Below are 19,445 nucleotides of genomic sequence, written 5' to 3' on the forward strand. Positions count from 1 at the left end.
ATGCATTTTATTTATAGGTGGCTTTCTTGGCACTCAAGGACACCGTACAGTAAACAGGAGAGTATAAAAAAAAGCAATAAAAGGGAGTAAAAAGCAGAAGGCAGGTTAAAAATTGGACAATGCAAATTTGGTCATATAGAGAAAACTGGTGCTGGTGAGGGAGAACTGGGTGTCATCTGCGTAGCAGTGAAAGTTATTATTATATTTCCGAAATATGTTGCCGAGGGGAAGGAGGTAGATGATTAAAAAGGACGGGCCCCAGTACTGAGCCCTGAGGCACACCTGAAGTAACGAGGAAATGGTGGGATGTGAAAGCTTTGATCTGAATAAACTGAGTAGTTTATTCCCCTACCCCTGGGTAGGGGTAAGGGGGAGGGCCAAGGGGTAAGGGGGAGGGGCTAAGGGGTAAGGGTAAGGGGGAGAGGCTAAGAGTAGCTGTATTAATGTTTCAGCACTGTCACCTGCAGCTGATGAGTTTATGTCACAGCAAATGTGCTCCAGTTGGATTGAATCAACACTATAGTAAACATGCAGCAGGAGCTCACCAGGGACACGTGAGTTCAGGGAAACTCCTCTGTGTTCGTCCTTTCCCTGGCTGGTGTACAGGGCATCATCTCTGCTGAGAAACAGGAACGTTAGTTTGGAGAGGAGGATAATAGAGGTCTGGTACCAGTATCACTAAAACTTTAATCCTCACTGAATTGTTTCTCGTCTCTAATTTATTTCTCTCAATTCCGTGTGTTTATTTGTTTTCTATTAACTGTGTATTGGCAGGTGCCAGTCCATGTCACATCCACCTTATCTCCATCTGCAGCCATTAATCTCACGATAATAATTACAGCTGATAAACACTGTCTTTGTTAAACCAATACTACACCTACGAGTTGCTGCTGCAGGATACTACCGACTTTACAGTACCTGGACGTCATAGCGATGCGGCATGTTACTTCCGTGTCGTCTGCTCAGAGAGTTGCTGATAAACTCATTCGTTGCGTGTTGTCTCGTCAAGCTCACACTGAAATTTTCTGTCTGAACCTCCTCAACAAACCGTGATGTAGTTTTTTGGGCCGTCACCATGTGGATTAACCTACCGCTATATTTACTGTAAACTTCTGCATCTGTTTTTTGTAAAACAGTGGGTCACTGAGATGACTCTGACCAATCAGTGGTCTGCAGCATTTATACGTCACCTTTTAGTATCTGGTCCCCAGTCCTGGAACCGTGGCGGAGGTGATACCAAAAAACTAGTACTGGGTACTAGGTTCCAGGCCCTTTTTCGGAATGGAAACGCAAAAAGGCGGTGTTGAGTTGAGCCGATACCGTGTAGTGGAAACACGGCATAAGGCACTGTGTTACAAATAGAAATGTATCCCAAAGTGATAACTGCTCATTTATCCTCCCATCTCTTGTGTTTCCTTTCAGACTCGACTTGAGATGGACAAATACCTCCCTCAGGTCAGCAGCCCACTACTGGCTCCCACTCCTGATGCCAATGATAAGAAGTACCGACGGGAGAGTGCGTCTGTGGTCGACGAGTACTTCTCAGAGGACAAACCTGTTGCCCCGTATAGCCTCAACATCAACGTCATCCTTCCCAGCACCACACACCTCCGTACAGGCCTCTACCGGCACAACGCCAAAACTCTCACACCACAGCAGATCAAGACGGAGCCCGGCCTGGATGTGCCGTGCTCCATCCCCAACCCCGCCTCCACCCAGGCCCTGCCGGAGTTCACCTCGGTCTTCAGCGTGCCGCCTGTAGTCAACAACGTCTTCATCAAACCAGAAATGAGTCCTGCAGGAGTAGCTGGCGTGACCACGGGGTCCCAGCAGCAGCAGCAAAATTTGGAAACAGAGCTTCACATTGGCCCCCCACCCCCCCAGCCACAGGTCTACCACATGCCTATCACTAGCGGTGCTGACCTCACCATGACCCTTTCCCACAACAGTCCATCAGCACCGGGCGCCACCAGCGGTAGGACCATGCTAAACCTGGGGAACATCGCATTACCGACATCCAGTGGCAACTACATGATCGCAGAGCAGCTGCAGCAGCATCACAGTTACTACCAGCCTTCTCCGACTCACAACACTCAGCACACAGCCCCCCACAGCCTGCCGCCTTCGCCCCCCAACTCCCAGCCAGGGAGCCCAGACGGCCAGGCAGAGCTGCTCACCTTAGGGCCCCAGCCAGCCCTACCGCAGCCGCCACCTCCATACCAGCAGCGCATGGGTGGGGGAAAAGTGTCAGGGTTGTCCCATCATGCCTTGCTGATGACGCACGGCCAAGGCGTCCTCACGGGTCCCAAATACAACCGACGGAACAACCCGGAGCTGGAGAAGAGGAGGATCCACTTCTGTGACTACGCTGGTCTGTAGCTGATTTTCCAAACTTCTTGGTTTTCAGCCTTGAACTGTGTCACACAATTGAATATCTGTCCATTCAGAGTAAATACTGTGACTAATGCTGTGTTCCAGTCCACCCGTAGCTCGTGTTTTTCCATCCTTCTACCGGTGTCAAGGTATTGGAATGTCAGTCAAACTTGTGACTTCCCACCCGTGAACTCGTACTAGATCGATATACTCCCAGTTCTGAGTTCTGATGTCACATAGCAATGGCACCCCCCCATGGATGTGGTGTTTATGCAAATTGTTTATTAAAACAAGGTATTACTCTGATATTATTTATCTGCAAATGTTCTGTATAATCAGCAGTGACTCTAGCGTTAGCTAGTTTTCAGTCCAATGAGTGCATGAATAAATTAATACCAAATATGAATCCAAATATACAAATAACAGAAAAGGTAGAACAGCTTCTCTTGCCTTATGCACTGTATTTCCTCCTCTGTTTCCCTCAGATAAGCAAAGACCAAACACCTTTAGTAATAGAAATGATTGTAAATGAGTATAAAGTACGGTCCACCATGCTAGTTTGTTTACATCTAGCTACTACAATTTCTTGCACTCAGGAAGTTTGGTGTGACTTGCCTGGAATGCTACAAAGTTGTGAGTCGTGATTTGAAGTCGTGACTTACGGGCTCAAAAAATGGCCTGGAACGCAGCATTACATTACACCTCTCAGGCTGCAAGACAAGATCATAATCATCAACCTTGTCAGACTGTTGGGAGGTTCGGTTTATATTTGAACAGTGTATGAACTACTGTTGCCACTAGCTACACACACCAAGTAAAATATTCATCCTTTTCACAAGTAATCAAGTGTGACATGTGTTTTGTTTAGATCACTTTCTGTTTTATTTTAGATCTGCAGACCTCTCTGCAGGTCCGTATGGTGCTCTGGAGGATCTGTCTGAACAGTCTTTGAATCTGCTCTCAGTATTTGTCAGTGTCAGAGATGTAACAGAGATTTTGGTGCTACGATTATTGTCAGAGAAATAATCGCAGTTTCATGATCACTGTTTATTTTGCACAAATTCATTTCACAACATTACTTATTAGAGCTGTCACTTTTTATTCAAACTTCAAACATTTGTTCGAGTATGAGGTGAAATGTTTCGAATTCGAACTGTAATTTCCAGTTGGAATGTGGGCTGTAGTCTCTACAGACTATTTAATGCAGTTTACCTTGTGATCAAACAGCGTTTTTACTGCATCAGTTCACAGGTTCACTCTCCAATAGCTTGTCTGGCAGTCTGAGCTGCAGAAGAACAGTCTTACTCTACCAAAGCTATGCAGACAGACTGGTGTGAATGGGTTGGACAGTGGTAGCCTGAAGCTGCATAGATGACGTAGCAGACGCAAACTCTATGGAAATGAAAGTGAGCTCGCATCGAAAATATATTTTCAGTCAAGACAATTCAGAAATATGTCTGCCCCCCATAGCAAACCTTCGCAGGGTAAAATTCGCTGTGCACTTCGTTGTGTCTGAACATAACATTACTCTTCAGCGTCAACATGCGTGCGGACTCATTTGCTAGCTTACCACCCACCTGAGGCAGAAGATCCAACGCGTTCTCTTAAACATTCTGAAAACATATACAAGCCAAATGCAAAATCAGTCTACAGACACATGAAAGCAAAATCAAATATCGTACACAGTTTCTCGTGGAATGTTGAACGCAGCGCTTGTGTAACGTTTCTTTTGTTCCATGCAGGAAGCGTGTATTGGCGTGTCTTTGTTCCGCTCTTAACCTACTGTACTTTATGGGACAGTTTTTGGCAGCTTTGACGATTAATTAACTGTGACGTTTAAAAGCGTGATTAATCGTACACCATTCACACCATGACATCATAACAACCCTACTGTCCGTATTAAATTTGCTGCATTATGTGTTTTCTTTAATAGAATAAACTGTCCACTTAAGGCTATTGTTGATTGTGTTTGACTCACTGATGGGCATCAGTGAGTTTTTTTTTTTACCAACTGTCTCATCGTCCCCGATTATTTTTCCTATGATTGCTTGTAAGTCTGTCTGGTTCCATCAAGCAGCATTTTGGTCTGAGGAAAATGGAGGAAAATTGAAAATTAATTACAATTCCTCTTGCAAAAATAAACCCCGTTCCCACATTTATCATCAGTACATTAACTCATTCTCACATTAAGGTTTAGGAAATATACATTACATCAAAGATCAATCACGTGGACTGGAGCGCCGTTTTTGACATTGTGATTTGGCGTCTGTTTGGCCCTTTTATATTGTTCAGTCGTTTATTCACAGGTGTGTTTTTATTACTGAGCTTGAGTTTGGAAAAAAAAAAAAAAGCCATGAAACAACGTGACATTTGTTGCTTTATGGTTGTCAGGTGAACACATTCCCACTGTCTCATCATCTGATTTCTTTGCAGGTTGCACCAAAGTTTACACAAAGAGCTCTCATCTGAAGGCACATCAGCGGACACACACAGGTAAGACGAGTCAAACAGTGTTGACTTAAAACAACTGCTTTAAGCTAAACTAACGAGCTGTTGGCCCCACTTAGATTTTGGCCTACAACATAAAGTGGAATTAGCAAGAAGTTAACCCAAGGTGTTAAATGATTCCTTAAATCTCCCACCTCATTTACTCGCACCATATTTAATTTAATTAATTTATTTATTTGCACATCATAAAACATAAAAAAAACAACATTCAAACAAGTAACATCATTGTGCAGGAGAGGTCAGAAGCCAAAAAAAAGCTTATTTATATGAATACCTCCCCAGAAATGAACAATACACAAGAAAAAAAGAAAGAATTAAAAATACAATATAACTGAATTAATAAACTAAAGTAAAAACAATAAAAATTCAAATCACATTACAAATCATCAAATACAAATCAAATGATATACAGCCTTACATTTTTTCATGAATTACAGTCCTTTTCAGATACTTTTTAAACAGTGACAAAGAAGATATCGATTGAAGTTCAGGTCGTAAATTATTCCACAGGTTTGGTCCACCATATTTCAGAGAATACTGACAGAAGTTCAGCATTACAGAAGTTAAAATTACCTTGAATATTGTGTAGGATAATTGTGAATAACAGAGGACAGCAAAAAGAAATTCTGAAAAACTTTGGGAAGAACATGAGTTAAGTTACCATATTTGGACATGAAGACACAGGTCTGGTAAATGTTCACATCAAAAACTAAAAGAAGTTTGAATTTTTTGAAAAGAGGAGCAGATGAGTGGAGTCTGTTAGAAAAGCTGATCATTCTTAAAAATGTATTTTGAATTAGGAGAATCTTATTGAGATATGTGGGACAGGTTGCCGCCCAAACAGTATTGCAATTAATAATGTAAGGATAAATTAAGCAATAATAAAAGTCAAGAAAAAGGAACGATTTAACAAAGAGCGGACTCTGTTCAAAATGTCAATTGACGTCATGACTTTTTTTTTACAGACAAGATCAATATGGGATTTCCAACTCAATTTTTCATCTACAATTATACCTAAAAATTTAATGTAAGAAACCTGAGTTATTTCAAAGTTATCTAAGAATATTTTGTTGGTTCCATTGTTATACTTCTTATTTTTGTTACAAAATATGATAAAATTAGATTTTTGGGTATTGAGAGAGAGTTTATTCATGTGAAACCAGCTAGAAACAGACGACAGTTCTTCATTTGCTTCTCTAATCAGTGTATTAAAATTTTCATGTGATGTACCCAAACATGAAACATTTAATTGTATATTAACTATTTTTGTTACACAGCATTATTAACACACCTACTAAATATATAATTGTCACACTGACAAGAGCATAACAACAACATTAACAGCAACATCAGTTTGCTTAAGATTTTTTTTTTTTCTCAGCCTAGTTTATACATGCTCGTACCTGTCCTCTGAGCTTCCCCAGAGAGAAGGAACAAAGCGGGAGGGGGGAGGATGACGGAAAGGGAAAATAAAGAGGGAAAACGCTCTGTTAAAACCAGAGCCAAACCAGTTACTCCAGCTTTTCAGCCCTTCTTTTAGAGGATGGGGGGGGGGGGGGGGTTTGCACAATGGGTGAGGGCTGGTTTCGATGCGTTTCCCTTCTGTAAGATGAAACCTGTAGATTCCCAGGAGCCTCAGACCTAAATTTTGGAGATTTCCTCACCCACTTACAGCCACAGAGCTCCTCCAGCATGAAAAGTGGCAGAACACAAACACGTGAATGAATGTGTCAATAGAAACTAATCTACGCAGTCATAAATAGATGAGATGTTAACTTTATGGTTCCCAGTGGGGAAGTTGGCTCATTACTAGAGTAGGATACACCAGCGTCAAGACAAACATAAAACTAAATGTGCACTTAAATGAAAAATATAAATCAGTAAGATGAGAAATAGGTGACATTGCATATACTTGAATAGTACTGGTAAGTAACTGGTAAACACATAGGAACCATTTGTGCATCAGACATAAAACCACCTTTGTATTACTAAGTATCAGCAGTATCTCTAAACATAACTACTTTAAAGACGTGCAGTGACAAAATATTTGCAAACAGCACTGTTTACATGTTCTTTTTACTTAACCACGTGTTTCACCACCAGGATGTTCTTAGAAAAGCAGACTTGCTTAATCTTGTTTCATATTCAGTTGAATATGATGACTCATAGGTGTAGTATGTGAAATCACTGTACTGACTGTTGTACACTGAAGGAAATGTTGAAAGGAAGTGCAGTAAATTAAATGAACAAATCTGTGACAGGAAGTGGGGCAAAGCTTAATTCACGTAATGCTTATGTTTATTGTCATTTTCTTGAGTAAACATACTTCAATATATGATCACGAGACATCCAATTTATTTCTCTCAAATTGTTAAGTCATTCCAGAGTTTCTGAACATGGAAGTACCTCAAGGGTTTGTCCTAGGTCCCTTTTTATTTTGCTTCTGTATGAGTTTTCTGTGTAAAAACATTTTAAGGGGTTTCACTTTTTAACATACCATAAGTGTGAGGGCTCCATTATAGCTGCTTGTAACTTTAATTATACAGGTGGGGGTTTAATAAGACTGTTCAGCCAATGCTCTTTAATTTCAACACATGTTCTTTACCACTAGGTGAGGTACAGTGCACAGTTTGATGGCTGAATTCCAATTTTATTTATTTATTTATTTGCAAATTTTTGAATATTGCAACTTGGATAATTTGTCCATCTGATTTCTCAGACATTATTCACCTCATTCTTTTCAAATTTCACACATACAGGGTGGGGAAGCAAAATTTACAACATTTTGAGGCAGGGATTGAAAGACAGTGTATGACCAATTAGTTTATTGAAAGTCATGAGAATTTATTTGCCACAAGAAAATGTACATAATAGAAAATGTTTTTATTCTATGTGTCCTCCTTCTTTCTCAATAACTGCCTTCACACGCTTCCTGAAACTTGCACAAGTGTTCCTCAAATGTTCGGGTGACACCTTCTCCCATTCTTCTTTAATAGTATCTTCCAGACTTTCTGGTAATAGTTTTGCTCATAGTCATTCTCTTCTTTCCATTATAAACAGTCTTTATGGACACTCCAACTATTTTGAAATCTCCTTTGGTGTGACGAGTGCATTCAGCAAATCACACACTCTTTGACGTTTGCTTTCCTGATTACTCATATGGGCAAAAGTTTCTGAAAAGGTATGGATAATAGTGTTAGGTATGATTATGACATCAGTATATGTTTGGGTTCAAAACAACTGACGTAGTGTCTGCTGAGAAAAAACAACTAAATGTTCATTGTACATTTTGCTTCCCCACCCTGTATATATTCTTAACATGTGCCTTCCTCTCATTTTTTGGGTTTTCTGTAACATTTATAAAAGCCTTTGAAAAGATAGACAGTTAGGACTCCAAATGAATCCCTGGGTCGGTAGGGTATCAGTGACCAGGAGGGGCAAAGTGTTGGGCAACTGGGCGGGGGTATTTGTAAGCCCCACCTACTTTTTCACTTGTTATAATTTTGATCACAATTGAAGCGTCTTGTTCTGGATACATCTTTGCATCCCACAGTCATTTAGTTTTTGGTGTATATTTGTGATAATTCCTCAACCTTGTTTTATTTTTGTGAGCCACTTTTTACCGTAATGGCTGTCTAAAGGCATCATCACATTTATCGGATTAAACCTAAAACTAGTTTTGCAGTAATTTCCCAATGAATCTTTGTGTACGTTAACCTTTACTAAGTTATCTATCACCATTTATTATAATATTACCCTGTGTGTTTTGCAGTTTTTGGTGAAAATCAGGTATTTTCCTATATTTCATGCACTGATCATATGGATGGATGGATAGATGGATAGATAGATAATATTAAAATATTAAAAAGTGTAATAGCAGCTGGCAGGAAGAACCTCCTACTCTGTTCAGCCCTGCACCAAGGGAGAATCAGTCTGTGGCTGAAGGTGCTTTCCCTGAACACCTCAAGGTGTTTATTAAAACTAAGACTAAATCCAAACATTATTATATAAAAACTGAAAATTTAAGAATAAGTGACTTTTTTTTTTAAACAAAAAAGATAAACTGAACATAAAAACAGGCATCTACAACCACTGGCTTTTGTCGAGCTGCATTTGTTTTACCTGTGAATCAATGTTGTAGAAGATGACTGTTTCCACATTCATTATGGAGCCTCTGAACTTCCACATGGGTCATATCTGAAACCAACAAAAAGCAAAATGATTTACATGTATTGATAGGATTAAATATTTTGGATCAGTAGATGATTTTGGTCACCACTGACTGTTAAGTGGTTTGAGGTTTAAACATATAGACATGAGTTTTGTGTATAACAGTCATGTCATCGGTCCATTCAGTAAGTTGCATCAAAACGTTCGTTTTTTCTGTGTCTAAGCGCTCACTCAGTCACTCTGGATGTTAGATCTGTTCTGTGTTGCTTGAGACAATAGCAGGACGTTGTGTGCATGTGTCTGTTGTTTTTGAAATGCTTCTAACAAGGTTCTAATAGTTTTGAATTTTTCATTATAGTTTAGTTTTATTTAGTTTTGACTTTTTTTTCACTAATTCAGTTAGTTTTAATTAGTTTTTAGAGCAGGTTTGCTATTTTTTATTAGTTTTTGTTATTTTCTAAATGCTTAGTTTTAGTTTAGTTTTAGTTTTTTTTAATCTATTTTCTCTTCTTCTCTGTCGTCGTATTCAAATAAATCCCAGACAGGACTCTGCTGCTTTCTCCCAACTTTAGTCTCCATGTTTCCAGGTAGAGTGGGGACCAGAAGACGACTGGAAACCACAAGTGACGGACCCTTAAATATCATATGGGGACAGCGGCTAAAATATCTTGAGGGAAATAAATCGATTTTGTATTAAACTGACATTGACAAAGATGAAAACAAAGGGAATTTTATCCATAATTTTTCTACATTCTAGTTCGTTTTGTAAACACACAATACAGTTTCAGTTAGTTATCGTTTTTTTCTTTTAATTATAGTTTTTATTTATTTCAGTTAACAAAAATGTTTTTATTTTACGTCACTTCGTGAGTTTTCTTGAACAATAATAACCTTGGTTTCTAACTGCAGATCTAATGTAGTGGCTGATCATTCAGAATCCTTATTGAATCACCCTCTGTAGTTGTAACCTTAGCTTAGTCAGATGTAAATATATTCAAATCTTTAAGTCCGTAGTCTGGCCAACCATAGCCTAGATCTGAACGAGTTAAAGGTTTTAACCCTTTAACCCCTGAGACATTATTCCAATGCAACGAACTGCACAAAACAGGTGGAATCACAGAAAAAGACAAAGGTTTGGACTAAGTAAGGCACTAGAATGGACATCAGTAACAGATTTAGGATGTTGAACATCAGCTGTGAACTAGAACACACTGAACAACAACAAGGATTTGAACTTAGACCCAGGAGTTTGAGTTTTGGGCTCTCTTTCTTTTACCTCTGCCAAGGAGTTTATGTTTTCATTGGCGTTTGTTTTCCTTTTTGTTTGTTTGACTGTTGCCAAGATAACTGAAAAAGTTATGGACAGATTTGGATGAAGTTTTCAGGAAATGCTGATACTGGCACAAGGAACAAATTATTCAGTTTTGGTGGTGATGGGGGGTGGGGTGGGGGGTGGTCTGCCTTGGCGGAGGTCTGCGCTCTCCGAGTGCTTTTCTAGTTTTCTAAATCAGTTCATCTGCTTTTTGACATCTGGTTGAACTCTGTAAAGCAGTTCCACAGACAAAAATCAGTAAAAACTCAGTAAATAAATAAAGTAAAATCACCACAACACTGGAAACAACAGGGAAAACAAAAAAATACACAAGGAAAACAGTGTAAAAAAAAAAATAAAAGCCCAAACCGTCTGTTTTTATAGTGAGTCGGTCTCACTCACTGCTCTGTGTTTTAACCCCCCCCCCCAATTCCACAGACTGTGTGTGTGTGTGTGGGGGGGGGGGGGGGGGGTGAACTGAGCATGCTCAGATGTCTAGGAAAGAACAAAATCTATTCTGTCAACATGATTAGACTTTTTTTCCTGTTGAGGAAACTGTTGATTTTTTTTTTTTTTTTATGAATACTTCAGATAAATCCTACATTCAGAACGCTCACCAAAGACACGTCAGGGGTTAAAGGGTTAAATGAAAACACAAGGTAAAACAGCCAAACAGCCTCCAGATTGAGCCTCTGATAAAAGCCAATGCATGACTATCTGCGGTTATTCGCAGTTGGACCACTCCCACCGGCCATGACCGTGGCTTCAACGGTGTTTGAGCTCAGCACGCTGACATTTGTAATAGTGTTTGGATGTGTGTGTAAAGAGTGGAGCACTATCAGGCTGATTAGGGAACCCTCCAGCCCTCTTCACAAACACTAACGGAGCTGATAAAGCTGAGAGGGCCTACACAACAGTTTATGGGCGTCCTGAAGTGCCTGAAAGTGTTTGCTCTTTGACTCAATAAAACCAGGCACAGGGTTATAAAATGTTATTATTAAACTCCTCGTATATTCAACTGGACTCTGTGTGTTGTCATTTATGGAGCGACTGACTGAAATGTTGAAAAAAAACCAAGACAGAATGTGGTGGAAAATCTGTTTTTTGTATTAATGGAAAATTATTGTCATTTCATACGATAATTCCACTGCTTTTGTGTTATTTCTAGAACTATACTTTAGTACATTTCGAAGAAGACAGATTGGTTTTAGGTCACTGTATAAACAGCATAAACTAAAATGACAAATTACATGTTTTTTAAACCACAGAGTTTTTTATTTGAGCTCTGCTTTTGTTTTTATGTCAGATTTAGACATTTTAAAGCCAGCTTCTTCTTCTACAGGATGGTTCAATAAGTCAGGAACTCAAAGCCTCCTATAGTGCAAATATATAAGTTCCCCATAAAGTCCCCATTAGTCTGCAACAAAAGCCCTTTTGTCAGATTGACTGATGCAGTGGAGCTGTCGCAATGCCTGGCCAATTGTGAGTGTGTGTATTTTGTTGTGTTTGCATAAGTGAGACAGTGTAAAGTGGTGTGTGTGTGTGTGTGCGTGCGTGCGTGCGTGCGTGCGTGCGTGTGTGGTTGTGCCATGTTTACGCATGTCTTTTTTTGACGTGTGTGTTTAATAGAGATAATAGTTTGGCTGTTTCTAATCAGCCACCTGATCAAATACTCGCTGTCTGTTGTGTTTGGATGGCGGTAAAGTTTTAAGTGGTGGTAATCATAGATGTAAACCTGACTGAATTAAACAGTCGACACAGTTGAGCATTAGCACAACTTCAAGAAAAAAAACAAAACAACAAAACATGTCGTCATTAGTATTGACTAAGAGAAGAGAAACAGATGAAAAGTAGAAAAGCACTTGGAGAGCACAGATCAGTGCCTGCCCCCCGGATCAGCACCAAAATTTTATCATTTGTTCCTTGTGCCAATATCAACATTTCCTGAAATTTTCATCCAAATCTGTCCATAACTTTTTGGGTTATCTTGCACACGGACAGACACAGACAGACCAACCAATGCCGGCAAAAACATAACCTCCTTGGCAGAGGTAACAATAATTAATACTAGACAAAGCGCAGAAATTAACAAAAGTAACAGCATTGTGAAAAGTTATTGTACAGTGGTTTCAAGCATCAATTCTAAGTAGCATTGTTTTTCTCCAAAGATAGTAATGTAATGGAAAAAATGGGCAGTGCTGCCCCACAGAAGTAAAAAAAAAAAAAAAAAAAAAAAAACCTAAATCAAGTACCCTTCAAGGGTAGGGGATAGGGATGTAACGATATGAAAATTTCATATTGCGGTTATTGTGACCAAAATTATCATGTTTATCATTATTATCGCGGTATTATTGAAATGTGCTCAGAATGTTCAAAAAGTGCTAATAAACACACTGAACTAATTTAACCAAGTTGTATTTAAAAAAAAAAAAACAACTACAAAAAAAACAAATAAAATAACTGGCACAATGTACCTTCTGTTGCAGAAACATTCAAATATTAACCCTTAGTCGTCTGAGCCTTTTTTGGCCATTTTTCAGTCCTTTTGATTTTGCATTTATATACAAATGTTTACTATAACCATGTCTGGGACCTTTTTTTTTTTTCAGCACAACTTCATCTATCTCATCTGTCAATTATTTTTTCACTTTAACCTACTATAAAAACATAAAAGGACAGAAAACACAAAAAAATATATAAAATCTGATTTGAAAAGTGTATATAATTTGTTATGTAAATAATACAAAGATGCTTAACAAACCTTTTCAAAGACTTTAAAAGTGAATATTGGTTCCAAATATTAGGTATATCAAATTAAAATTGTAATAAATTAAAACTATACTCAAATATTTGACATAAAAGCAGATCTTTACATCGGCATTTTCTCCAGAAAAGTGTGATAATCAAACACAGTTATCATGATAATTAGAATTTAAACGGTAATACTAACCGTCTGCAATTTTACCACGGTTTATTGTTATACAGGTAATCATTACATCCCTAGTAGGGGATGGATAAAAGTGAAAAAAGAAAACAAAACATTGATGTCACTGACCGGACTTGTCCATAGTATTTGGTTGGCAGCCTGACAAAGAATCCTAGGCACGCCCATGAAAATAATAAAAATCCATGCATCAATAAATCTGAGGTTGACCTGATTAGGAACAGTCAGGGCATTTGTAGACCGGTTCAAGAGGACATTATTAGTGTTTAATAACCGCGTCTCTGAGTGGAATAAATCTTATCTACATGAATAGCACTGGTCATCATGAGTTTGAAGGACAGAAACATGGAGGTAAATAACAAAATGAACCGACCTACGCCTGAAGGGGTTTTGGGTGGACTCGGTTCTCATAGAGCACAGGTGTCAAACATGTGGCCTGGGGACCAAATCTGGCCCACCAAAGGGTCTAATCTGGCCCATAGGGTGAATTTGTGAAATACAAAAATGACACTGAAGATATGAGCAATCAATGGTGTCAAAATCATTTTAATTCAGGTTCCACATACAAACTAATAAGATGTCAGTTGGGTCAGACCAGTAAAATATTACCACAATAACCTATAAATAATGACAACTGCAGATTTTAGCTTTGTTTTAGTGTAAAAAAAAAAAAAAAAGTAAAATTACATGAAAATGTTTATATTAACAAACTATCCTTTTACAAAAAATGTGAAAAACCTGAATATGACCATCCTGAAATGTCTTAAATGAAGTAAATGCAATTTTACCAATATTCTGCCTGTTATTAAATGTTTTGTGTATTTGTAATTGTCATGTACGTTGTAATGCACATGTGTAAATTTTAAATTAATAAACTGAGGCAGACTGTTGTTCAAATTGCGCTTGTTTTTCTTAAGACATTTCAAGTTGTTCATGTTATTCAGATTTTTAAGGAAATGTTGCAGATGTAAACATTATCATTATGTAATTTTACTTTTTTCATTGTTATTCTTTTACTGGTGTGGCCCAGTGCAGATCATATTGGAGTGAATGTGGAACTGAACTAAAATGAGTTTGACAGCCCTGTCATAGAGGGTGGATCATTTCATTTAGCATCCATTTAAAAAAAAAAAAAAAAAAAAAAAAAAATCGGGAGTCTTTATTATTGTCCATGTCACTGCAGTAAGTGTTTTTGGACAAATCAGTTTTAGGTTGTACAAGATAATACTATTAATTAGGAATATACCGATACCAGTATTTGTTATCGGGTCTGATACTCAGTGTGTGTACTTGTACTCGTACTCGTAAAAGTACTCCGATACAACCGCATTGATACCACTTACATCAATGTGGCATTCACAGTTAAGTGCAGCCGGTACGAGGAGGAGGGGTAATAATAATAATAAATAATAAACTTTATTGCAGACACAAGTCCATATACCACAAGCACACAACATACAGAATAAATAAAGTAAAAAGGAGATACAGAAATTATGCACATTATAAGATATACAAACTATTGCACCAATGCCGTCTCAGTTTAGAAGTGAATTGATAGCAGCTTTTCAGGGGCTGACTAGAACTTCTATATGTGGTTCTCTGATGTATCCAGGCGCCACCTAAAACTAAACATCAACTGTCTTAATAGTACCTCACACGTTGGCACTCCTGTGGTCACAAACAGTTGACTGGCACTATGCCAGCGAGGGACACAAAGCAGCAACCTCATTGCATCATATTAGGCTACCTTGAACCTCTGCAAACTCATTTTCTTATAGTTTGAACACAGTTGAGTAGTATCTAATGGTGTGATGTAGGTTCTGAACAGAGAACACTTCACTGAATCAGAGCACATAGGAAACTTCCTTATCAGCATGTTAGCTTGAGAATAAATCTGACAGCGCTGTCGGTGGATGTCTTTGTCGTCCATTGGATATGACATGACCGAGGTATTTAATTTCCTCACATACATTAAGAGGACTGTCAAACAAATAAAAGATCAGAGAAGTTGATTTCCTGTCCCCTGCGCTTCTAACTATCATTATTTGGCGTTTCTTAGGGTTATACTTTATGTCGTAGTCTATGCCATACTGAGAGCACACCTTCACCATCTGCTGCAGCCCAGCACTGTACGGACTGAGCAGGACCACATCGTCTGCAGACATCAGATGATTGACAGTTGTGTTTCCCACAAGACATCCAGTGTTTGCCCTGTTTAACTGATTTGACATTTCATCCATGTACACATTAAATAAAATAGGAGATAAGATTCCTCCTTGCTGAACTCCATTACTAACAGGAAATGGAGCAGATACGACATTGTCCCATTTAACCTGGAACGTTTGATGTGCATACCAGAACACTAAAATTCTCACTAAGAATGTAGGAACACCTCTAGCTAGCAATTTTACAAATAATTTTTCATGGTTGATTCTATCAAATGCCTTAGACCACAGGTGTCAAACATGTGGCCCGGGGGCCAAATCTGGCCCGCCGAAGGGTCCAGTCTGGTCCGCAGGGTGAATTTGTGAAATGCAAAAATTACAGTAAGATATTAACAACCCTTTTAGTTCAGGTTCCAAATCCAGACTAATTCCATCTCAAGTGAGCAGGACCAGTCAAATACTATCATAATAACATATAAATAATGACAATTCCATTTTTTTTTCCTTTGTGAAGGTAAATATTTTCATGTATTTACACTAAAACAAAGTATAATTTCACAAAAATGTGAATAACCTGAACAAATATGAACAACCTGAAATGTCTTAAGTACAGTTTTAACAAGATCCTGCCCGTTATCAAATGTTTTGTGTGTTTGTAGATCCACTGTGATCTGTAAGTTATAATGCACATGTGTAAATGATAAACTGAGGCAGAATATTGTTAAAATTACACTTATTTTTTCAGTTTGTTCATGTTATTCATATCTGAAAGGATAGTTTGTAGATGTAAACCTTTTCATAATATAAATTTGCTTTTTTTGCTCTAAAACAGAGAAAAGTTTGGAGATGAAATTTTGTATATATTATTCTGTTATTATTTTACTGGTCCAGCCCACTGCAGATCAAATTTAGCTGAATGTGGAACTGAACTAAAATGAGTTTGACAGCCCTGCCTTAGACGCATCGATAAAGCATAGAAATACTGATGAATTAAGGCTTGTGTACCTAGATCCAGTCTCTTTAAGAGCGTTTATACACAGGTCAGTACCATGTTTTCTTTTGAAGCCAAACTGATTGTCAGTAGTCAGACATTTCTAGCTTTGCTAGCAAAATTTTCTCCAGTACGTTGGTGTTGGTGTCGGTATTCCTGTGGACTGATAAGTGAAGGGCTTTGTTTGGGTTAATAGATGGACAGATGGGGGTGTAAGGTCTGCACCTGACCGTTCGCCAGCTTGTTTAGGAATATACACCAGTCAAGTGTGTTTGTTCTGGGTACGAGTGTGTCGTGTTTCAGTGGATAATAGCCTGAGAGAGAGGGAGAGAGCTGTGCTTTTGACCCCAACAGCCCAGCTATAGAGCAAAACCAAACACACCTGCGAGTCGACAGCCTCTGTTTTTATATGGAGACATTTACACACCTTCAGAGCCGTTGACTCTAAGAACAGGATATGGTCCAGATAGGAGGCTGGAGAGGTGGACTGGGTCCGTGTTGGATTAACCTTTTAACACCCACCTGGTCATTCAAACACAGTTGGAGTTTCATCTGAGCTACAGTCGCGGAAAAAATTATTAGACCATCAGAAGTCATCCAAAACAAGGGTTATGCAATCCAGTCCTAACTCCTGTGTGTGTCATGTGACTAAAATAGACACAAAAGAAAACATGGAACGTCTAAAGCAGGGCTCTCAAACTCATGTTCTTTCAGGTTCCACATTCAGTCTGATTTGATCTGTAGTGGGTCAGACCAGTAAAATAATAATATAATAACCTAGAAATAATGACAACTCCAAATTTATGTCTGTGTTTTAGTGCAAAAACCCCCCATTAAATAATAAAAATACTTTTATAAACTATCCAAACAAAAAAGATGTGAATAACTTGAAAAAACTGAAATTCCTCAAGAAAAATAAGTGCAATTTTAACAATATTCTGCCTCAACTAATCATTTCTACATGTGCATTATGGATCAGATCTACAAAGACAGAAAATGGTTAAATAGTTAAAATTGTGCTTAATTTTCTTCAGACATTTCAAGTTGTTCATATTTGTTCAGATTATTCACATTTTATTGTTACAGGATTGTTTGTAAATGTAAATATTTTCATAATTTAATGTTATTTTTTGCACTTTGAAGTTGTCATTATTTATAGGCATAATGTAATATTTTTTTCACATCAAACCGAGAAGAAAAAATGGAGTCAGTATTTTTTGTAGATTATTATACTGTTATTTGACTGTAGATCATATTGGTCTGTATGTGGAACCTGAACTAAAATGAGTTCCACAGCCTTGGCTGGAATTTTTGCATTTTGCAAATTCATCCCAGGGGCCGGATTGGAACCTTTGGTGGGATGCATTTGGCCCCTGGGACGCATGTTTGACACCCCTGGACTAGAAGAGCTGTTTTTGTCAGTACAATGACATAGACATTGATGGAAGAACTGAACTGATTTTGGTTATTATTAAAAAACAAAAAAAAAAAAAACAACATGTTAAATGGATAGACATCAGCTCTGAAATTAAACTACTATGAGCTATTTTTGCTTTTATCATTATATTTGTCCAAACTAATGTACCTTTAGTTGTACCAGGCATTAAAATGAACAAGAAATTGAAGAAAACAAGGGGTGGGCTAAGAATTTTTTCCAAGACTGTGTGTGTGAACTGACGTGGTTTAGGATGTGTATTAGTCACATGTTTGACACAGAAACTAGGTGTTCCCTTTCAAATGAACTCCAATACATTTTTTATCCTCTTATCGTAACTGTCTAACTCATACACAAATGGACAAAAGTATGTGGACACTTTGAATTCAGGTGTTTCTTTTCTAACAGGGGTCTGGGATACAAAACAATAATGACTAATGTCAGAATATAGTTTTATATTATCAGATAACTATCATTGCATTGGTTAGTTTGGGTTAAATTCTTGTCTTTGTTTCCAAAAGCCTCAGATATGGTTTGGATGTAATTTCTCTCAACATTGATTTGTTTGTTTGTATCCATGACTCTGATTTTAAATGTTCTTCCCTATTTTTCCTGCTCTGACTGTAAATAATAATTTTCTTCCTCATCTAACCATCTACTGTCATTACATCTGACTGAAGAAGAAAAATCTACCATTAAACTTTAAGGAAATATTGATGTTTCTGAACTATATGGACATAAATATGTGGACACATCATGTCTCCAGCTGTCAGATGTCCTGTTCATGAGGATCTGACACAGAAACATCAAATATATTTATCCCATAATATAAAACTATATTCTGACATTAGTCCTTATTGTTTTGTATCCCAGACCCCTGTTAGAAAAGAAACACCTAGATTCAACGTGTCCACATACTTTGTCCATTTGTGTATGAGTTACGTAATTATGATATGAGGATAACGATATGGAATCTGGTCTTGTTCTGCGATAACATTAACCCTGGGCAAAAGTTCCAGAAAGTTTAAAAAAAAAAAAAAAAAGTTTCTGAAGTTTGTGTTGGTAGGATTTGGAAGATGAAACATGTCTGCTCAAAAACAGTCACTTATTTTAAAGTCTTATTCCAACTCTAAAAACCCCAAAGTGCTCTGTCTGTCTGTCCTGAAGTTCCCCTTTTGTCATCACTTGCTCCTCATGTGCTCTTTGGACCTCTGTGCTTTGCTAATGGCTGTCAGTCAGTGATTGATGGTCAGTAGCAGAGGTTATCTAATCAGCACTAATGAGGCCCACGCTGCTAATGAGCACTTGATGACCTGAACGACCAAAAACAGTCCCACACCCTCCACACAAGCTGGTCAAAAGTCTCCACAAAGACTGTCGAGGTCAATGTTAAAAGTCAGTATTTTGTGTCACATGGCACAGTATTTCTGTTGCTTTTGTCATGTGCGATCTCAGGTTCTAATAGTTTTGGATTTTTCATTATAGTTTAGTTTTAGGTAGTTTTGACTTTTTTTTTCTCTAATTCAGTTCATTTTAATTAGTTTTTA

At 38.0% G+C, this 19,445-nt stretch overlaps 1 protein-coding gene across 1 annotated transcript in view; it reads left to right on the forward strand.

The window, feature by feature from the left end:
* The window catches only part of klf5l (Kruppel like factor 5 like), a 50,733-nt gene that overhangs the window by 24,247 nt on the left and 7,041 nt on the right, over positions 1–19,445 (forward strand). The window contains exons 2-3 of the mRNA XM_030155064.1: positions 1,423–2,371; positions 4,807–4,866. Coding sequence (XP_030010924.1) covers positions 1,423–2,371; positions 4,807–4,866 — 1,009 coding nt within the window. The remainder of the gene's footprint in view (positions 1–1,422; positions 2,372–4,806; positions 4,867–19,445) is intronic.

Source organism: Sphaeramia orbicularis, chromosome 14 (assembly GCF_902148855.1).
Source record: "Sphaeramia orbicularis chromosome 14, fSphaOr1.1, whole genome shotgun sequence".
Lineage (NCBI taxonomy): Eukaryota > Metazoa > Chordata > Actinopteri > Kurtiformes > Apogonidae > Sphaeramia > Sphaeramia orbicularis.